The 7,977-nt window shown below is 40.9% G+C and overlaps 1 protein-coding gene across 1 annotated transcript; it reads right to left on the reverse strand.

The window, feature by feature from the left end:
• Positions 1-3,271: 3,271 nt before the first annotated feature.
• Positions 3,272-7,484, reverse strand: LOC146554901 (fish-egg lectin-like). The gene is made up of 5 exons (XM_085253023.1): positions 7,327-7,484; positions 6,956-7,192; positions 6,654-6,871; positions 5,416-5,540; positions 3,272-3,633 (listed from the first exon to the last, which is right to left on the reverse strand). The coding sequence occupies exons 1-5, from the start codon at positions 7,379-7,381 to the stop codon at positions 3,492-3,494; spliced, it is 777 nt and encodes a 258-aa protein (XP_085109149.1). The 5' UTR covers positions 7,382-7,484; the 3' UTR covers positions 3,272-3,491.
• Positions 7,485-7,977: the final 493 nt, after the last annotated feature.

The following is a 7,977-nucleotide window of genomic DNA, read 5'->3' on the forward strand; positions in this document are numbered from 1 at the left end:
AAAATTGAAGGAAACTGTTTCCAGGGCCTACTCCGTGGATCGGCTTCCTCCGAGGCGTGGACGTCTATCAGCAGAGAATGTCCCTTAGTCTGTAACACAGTCAAATATATTCTCAAGTAATATTCAAGCATGCCATTCAGCGTGTTAGTACGAGCAGCTCGGGAGCAGCTTGGGAGAACAAGAAAACAGAGACTGCTTTAGATTGTCTTCCCAAAGTGACTCAACTTTATTCACAAGTACAACAGTTTATATAGAGGGTAAAATTCATGAGACAGCAGATTTATCAGTTTAAACCAGTACAGACCAAGATAAGGCAGCGTCTTCCTGCCCTTGGGTGAAGAAGCATCCTTTGTGTAGTTTATTAGTTCAGCTACAATTGTGATTATCTCAGCGACATATTTTCAAGGCACAAAACGAAGAGTTCTTACATTAGTGAAATCTGAAACAAACCATTTGGCCTTCAACAGGCGTCTAAAAGATTAAGAAACTAATGTAGCTGAGGGAGTGATCTCTGTGGTATTTCAACCTTGTACCAGCCTGTGATTCTCACACATCAATTCTTGGGTCAAAGAGAAAAATAACTAAAACAAAGGGGCCTTATTGAATGACAGAGTTTTCCTGCATAATGTCACTATAAAACAATATCCAGTAAATGCTCCCATGGTACTAAAATACTTAACACCTGTTTTGCAAGACTGCTTTGAATGCTCAGACTGGGATATATTTAGAGAAGCTGCTACATACTCAGACACCGTGGACCTGGAGGAGTACACAACTTCAGTGACCAGCTACATCAGCAAATGCATTGAGGATGTCACTGCCTCCAAGACCGTCATCACCTATGCAAACCATAAACCCTGGTTCTCTGCAAAGCTACGCAACCTGATGAAAGTCAGAGACTCTGCCTGTAAGGCCAAAAATAGAGAAGCTTACACTACAGCCAGAGCAGATCTATCATGGGCCATCAAAGACTCAAAGCGGCAGTATGCACATAAGATCAACACACATTTCACAAGTACAAAGGACACTCGGCGCACGTGGCACGGCATCCAAACAATCACGGGCTACAAGCCAACACCTCCAGCATGCAGCAGTGATCCCTCTCTGCCAGACCAACTAAATGACTTCTTTGCACGTTTTGAGACAGAACAAAGAGCCAGAAAGGAAGATGCCCCCCTCACCCAATGACCAAGTACTTTGTCTGTCCACAGCAGATGTCAGGATGACACTTCAGAGTAAACCTGCGAAGGGCTGCAGGACCTGACAACATACCTGGCCAGGTGCTTCGGGAGTGTGCTGACCAGCTCGCAGGCATCCTCACGAACATCCTAAACACATCACTGAGCCCAGCTGTGGTACCTGCATGCCTCAAAACCACAAATCATCTCAGTGCCAAAGAAGTCCACTGTGTCCTGCCTCAATGACTACCGGCCGGTGGCACTTACGCCCATCATCATTAAGTGCTTTGAGAGGCTGGTATTGAGGCACATGAAAACTCAGCTTCCACTGAATCTGGACCCGCTACAGTTTGCTCATCACCAAAACCGCTCCACAGATGATGCCATCTCATCTGCTCTTCACCTTTCTCTCTCCCATCTCGACAAAAGGACACTTATGTCAGAATGCTGTTTATTGACTTCAGCTCAGCATTCAACACAGTCATTCCCCAGGAGCTGGTAAAGAAGTTGGACTCACAAGGAATAAACACCTCCCACTGCATTTGGATCTTGGACTTCCTAACTGACAGGCCATAGTCTGTCTTCATAGGAAATAAAACCTCCAAAGTCGTCAGACTGAGCACAGGATCGCCGCAGGGCTGTGTGCTTGGTCCACTGCTGTTCACCCTGCTAACACATGACACTGTGCAGTACAGCTCATTTTTACCGAAACATAGCATGTTATTTATTTGTAATTCCTAGTTATACATCTCTTGAAGATATATCCTTTATATATTTATAAATGCACCATGGGGGGCTTAGGGTGAAACAGCATTTCGGTACACTGTATACTGTGTATACTACTGTACTGACAATAAAGCTCTTGAATCTTGAATCTGAAGTAAGCCTGCAGAGCGAGAGCGAAGTGCTCTAATAGGGTGATATGGTACTACAAGGTCATTAAGATAAGATGGGGCCTGATTATTTAAGACCTTGTATGTGAGGAGCAAGATTTTGAATTCTGGATTTAACAGGAAGCCAACGAAGGGAAGCCAAAACAGGAGAAATATGCTCTCTCTTTCTAGTCCCTCTCAGGACTCTTGCTGCAGCATTTTGGATCAGCTGAAGGCTTTTCAGCGAGTTTTTAGGACTTCCTGATAATAATGAATTACAGTTGTCCAGCCTGGAAGTAATAAATGCATGAACTAGTGTTTCAGCATCACTCTGAGACAGGATATTTCTAACTTTAGAGATGTTGCACAAATGGAAGAAAGCGGTCTTACATATTTGTTTAATATGTGCTTTGAAGGACATGTCCTGGTCAAAAATGACTCCAAGGTTCCTCACAGCGTTACTGGAGGCCAAGGTAATGCCATCCAGAGTAAGAAGCTGCTTAGATACCATATTTCTAAGATTTTCAGGGCCGAGTACAATAACCTCAGTTTGATCTGAATTAAGAAGCAGAAAGTTAGCATCCATCCAGGTCTTTATGTCTTTAAGATATTCCTGCAGTTTAACTAAATGGTGTGTGTGATCTGGCTTCATGGACAGATAGAGCTGGGTGTCATCAGCATAGCAGTGAAAATTTATGCTATGTCTTCTAATGATGCTGCCTAAAGGAAGCATGTATAATGTAAACAGAATTGGTCCTAGCACTGAACCCTGTGGAACTCCATAATTAACCTCAGTGTTAAGCTTGAACATGAACAAACTGTAAATGACTTGTGGTTCAAACTAGCCTACCATCTATTACCATTAGTTCATCTATAAATTCAGCATCAAAAGTAACAAATTCTTGACTTTGACATAATTATGACATTTACGGGTCAATGTGAAGCACTTCTGTTTGAACTGAGGTGGAAAATGGGTGCAGCTACTCTGCTGTACAGGAGGAGGTGTTGTTGCATTGTGCATCTCCCATAGTGGGATTTATAATAAAAGAACACCAGAGGTCTGGACCCTGTTAAACTGATGAATATATAACAACATCATAATCTCATGTAAGCTTGTCTACTATGTGCAATGATCACAAAGCAAAGAGCCAAAACAGTGACAGGAAAGCCAGTAGCTGTGCTGAATAAAACTTGCAAAAATAAAAAACTGAATCCAAACAGTCTCAGCGAATCAAGAGTTTATGAAAGGATGGCAGGTGAATGATACAGAAGTAAATATCTGACAGCATTCTAGTAGTTATGCATGTTGTTGCTGAATCACTTAAGATGTAATCACAATAAAACAATCAATTATTTTCCCACATGAATTTTTCCATTGTTGACATAATGCTGATCAGTTTTTACATTGTTTTATGCGACAGAAGAGGAAAGACTACAACCACTAGCATAAACATTTCAGGATGATCCCATAGTCAGTCACGACCCACAGATTGCCACGATCATAGCTCACATGGTTGATGCGAGAGGGCATTGGTATTTTGGTCCAGCTCGTGCCTTGTGGAGTGCTGCTGTCGATGCCTTGTCTGTAGAGAGAAGACATTGATACTTAAATCATTGGATCTGTTTTATTTGTGCAATTGAGGGTTTGGCCTCAGCTCCTCGCCATATTATCTATCCCGAGTTAAGAGTTGTAAGTCTCATGGTTGCTCGGTCTGGTGACCCAAATATAATGTTTTTGATTACTTCATGTTCTGTGATTTGGGGGTTTCTCGTGGTCTAGTCTGTTGCATTTCTAGCTCCTTTGGTTATTCCTTAGTATTGTTGGTGATTTCTAGACTTTAGATTTTGTTAATGTTCTGTGTTACATCTAGTTATCTAGGTTTCTATGTTCGTGTATTTCCTGTTTTACTTTGGTAGTCTCATGTCCTGTGTTAGAGTTTTCTGTTTTGCTTCCTTCTTCCCGCCCCAGGGAAGGACACCTGGATTGGCTGGAGGACTGTTTACTTAGCCTGATAGGCCGAAGGACACTGTCTCAGCTAAACTATGGACACGCGCACACACACACACTTACACTGATAAGCACTCACTCATCCCCCTCCCTTTCCAACGCCTTCGATGCTTGTGCCCTACCGGGGATGATAGCAGTCAACTGGACCAGCACAGATGCTGCAGGACCGGATGCGCTGTCTACGCCGGCTCTCTCTTACCCTTTACCCGCCCTGTTGCTTGTCTCGTGTTTCTATGGTGTATTGATAGTCATGTGCTTTTGTGCTGAGGTGTTTTTTCTTTTATCAAACTGTTCTCCCACTAGGAGCTCAGTCTGAGTGGAGTTTTTTTTCTCCTCCTCTTACCTCATGTAGTGTATTTTCGTTGTTTTTTTTCCTATCAGCCTACCTTCTGACATGTCTGCCCAATGTGATGTTTGTGTAAAGTTGGTCAGAAGGTTCCTTTGTGAGTGCGCATGCGCCATTAGCGTGCTGCCTGCTGTAACCCCTAATTTCCCTCGGGATGAATAAAGTATTCTGATTCTGATTCTGATTCCTGTCTCGTGTGTCAGATTAGGTTAAGCTGTGTCTCTCTTCTGTATTTATTGTGTGTTTTCCTTTGTTCTTTGACGGGTCGTCTGCATTTCCTCTGCTCTTCACTCCACATTTTCAGGTTTCATGTTTTCTAGTTCAATGTTTCATGTTCACCTTTTCCCAGTTTAGGTTTTGTTAGATTCCTTTCTGCCATTTGTTTTGTAATATTTGTTGCAGCCCTAAATAAAGGCTTGCTTTCTGTTAACATCCACCTCATTTGTCTGCATTTGGGTCCGCATTCTCTTCTCTCCACGCCGTCTGCCTTAGCAGGCGTGACAGGAAGAGGTAAATATGTTTAACAGATGTGAAAAATGAGATTTCTATGATTTCTTTTAAGTGAACACCTAAATGTATTATAGAGGAGAGACAGATCATTCAAAGAATCCATAACTGAAATCTGAAAATTCTTACTTACTGAGTTTCTGAGTTACAGAAACTATGATGATTATAAGTAAACATTACTAGTTTTCTTTTGCAGCATTTGACTGGTGATTCTACACATGAACATTTTATGGCTCAGTGATCATTACAATGAAAGTCGCTTCTAGAAAGATTTAAGCACAAATTGCCTTTGTGAGCAATTTGTTATTCATTTGTGGAGAGGTCATTCTAAGGTTGAAGAGCAAAATAGTGGTTGATCCATTGCATGGATAACAACAGAGGAGTCAAAAACACAATAACCTGATTCAAACAGAGACTGAAAGAGTCAAAGCAAAAAGAAAGAAGAAAGAACAGAAATACTGCCAGGGCTAGTTAAAATGCTTTCAGACTAGATTAAGTGTTTACCTTTGGAAGACTTCTCCATCTTTAGTTACAACAAAGACGCTTCCATCAGTCCCAATTTCAACCATTACTGCAAGACCATCCACTTGTATCCAGCCACTGAAGCCACAGGTGCTCGGTGTTACTCTCTGTCATGAAAAGCAAATATGGTGAGATGTCTTGACAGTGTTGGTCAAGTTACTTGAAAAAAGTAATCAGTAACTAATTACTGATTACTCCCCCAAAAAAGTAATCCCGTTACTTTACTGATTACTTATTTTCAAAAGTAATTAATTACTTAGTTACTTAGTTACTTTTTAAAAACACGATTTACAACCTGAAGAGGTGATAAAGTGATAGATCTTTCAGCCCAATTCTACTTTTTCTACATAATCCATCATACAAAATGTAATCAAATGGAAAAGTCTCTTTTTAAAACTTGTTTTATCAGTTTTAATCTTTTAACTTTATGCATCAAGCAAAACATTTAATTATATGCAACATTCTCTGACTTGAATAAATTAGTTTAACATTTAAACCTATTTTCTACACATTCCAGCACATAAAATAAAATATTTTTTGTGTTTTCACTCACTCTTTCAAACAGATGCAAGTAAAACACAGCAGAAAATAAATAAAGTCAAAGACTCAGCGGTCCTTTTGCTCTATTTTCACCTGTAAAGCAGGAGCAGGGTAGGCGGAGGGTTACCCTGGTGTAGGTGTGCTGCGGTCAGTTGAAGAATCCGCGCGAGTGTCTCTGTGAGTTTCCCATCACGTCGTAGCTACTCGGTGCTTGCTCGGAAGTTTAGGGGTTTTTTTCGCTGTAAAAAGAAGTTTTCTTCCCACGCACGATGGACGCTAATGTTTTTGTCACTTTTTATGGAATCAAACTCAAAGTAAGGTCAGTACTTCCACACTTTAAACGCTGCACGCTCATACTCTCTCCCGCACTCGATATATTATCCATTGTTGATCTGCACACAGCTGCTGTCACCAACGTCGCACTTGCTTACGTCACTGTCATGAGACATTCTCGCAAAAAAAATCACGGTTTTAGTAACGCAGTAACGCAGCGTTCCTACGGGAAAGTAACGGTAATCTAATTACCGATTTTGCAATAGTAATCCCTTACTTTACTCGTTACTTGAAAAAAGTAATCAGATTACAGTAACGCGTTACAAGTAACGCGTTACTGCCCATCTCTGTGTCTTGATCATACAAATAACAACACAAATGATCATTAAAATAAAAAAATAATTTACTGTGAAGTAGATGTTTTGAACTGAGTTCACTCCCCAGCATCCATATTTTGAGCTGCAACTGACATACGTTAAAAGCCCAGGCAGGGTTGTCCAGCTCAGGGTGCTCTCTTCTCTGTAGGCTGAGGCAATGGTGCTTTTCAGACAGTGGATGGTGGAGCTGGAGGTAACTCCCACCACCTGACCATCACCTCCAGCATCCACCTGCTGTAAACTCTCACCTGAAGACACAGAGGTACAGATCATTCATTCAAACAGCTGCTACTGTGCACACTCTACTGTCTTAAGTCTGTGATAAAGCTCACCATTCGCAAAAACAAAGCTGCCAGCTACGTATTTGTAGACCCTGTCGTAGAGCTCAATACCCCAGATTCCTGCAGGTCCCACTGAGACATGCTTCAGGGTGAGTGAGCCCATTTTGTACCACTGTGATCCAATCAGAAAGTATGCATAATTGTTGCTGTCTGTCATCACAACGTTCCCCTGCCCAGCATCAATCTGTACAGCAGGAAACTGTTGTGGACCCTCCGTGCAAGTGCAGCCTGTGAAGAGAAAACCATCAGTCATATGAATGGAACCTTTATTTATTTTAAGGATAAAAATAATTTGCTTCTTGGTTGGTTTAAACAAATATAGTAAATGATAGTGTAGTTTTATTTTGAAAAACTGGACTTACCATGACTGACTGACAGGTAGTTTAGCATTAGCAGCAAGGCTGCGATAGCTTTCATCTTGTTTCTGAGTCTGTCTGCTGCAGGACTCTTCTGGGTGTGTTACTGGATGTTTGCTGAGCTACTGCACTGCACCGTTTGCGTGAGTGTGCATTTTATAATTTACCAATTATTGTGAAACATGAAACAGATTTTCTTTCTTTTTTTTTTTCTTTTTTTTTTTTACACAATTTAGGCAAAGGAGGAAGTTGTGAAACAGGGATTTTTTTCAAGTACAACCACAAAGCAACGACTGAGGATTCTTCCAAGATAAAATGATTTCCATAAAACATACAAACCTTCCTGGGACATATTTCTATTAGTTGGGGAAAGTTACTAGTGGCAACTTAACTTTACTTTGAAGTTATTCCATCTTATTAATTAGTATTAGGTCCAAGCTACTCATGATTCCTAATCATCTTTTGGTTGTTTATATATTGAAAACCCTGTTTGTGCAGCTCTCTTGGAATATATACCCTAATCTCTGTTCCTTTCATGGGGTCTTACTTTAGATCCTGAGTTCCACCATACTACTGCAGGTAAAGTTGTTAATAGTACAACAATAGCTGAGGCTGTGATTATGACTCAATTCCAGATTCTGTAAATCCAAACCAAAT

This window comes from Mchenga conophoros, linkage group LG17 (genome assembly GCF_057382185.1).
Source record: "Mchenga conophoros isolate Kocher_MC1m ecotype Shallow Benthic linkage group LG17, M_conophoros_male_GT1.1, whole genome shotgun sequence".
Classification (NCBI taxonomy): Eukaryota; Metazoa; Chordata; class Actinopteri; order Cichliformes; family Cichlidae; genus Mchenga; species Mchenga conophoros.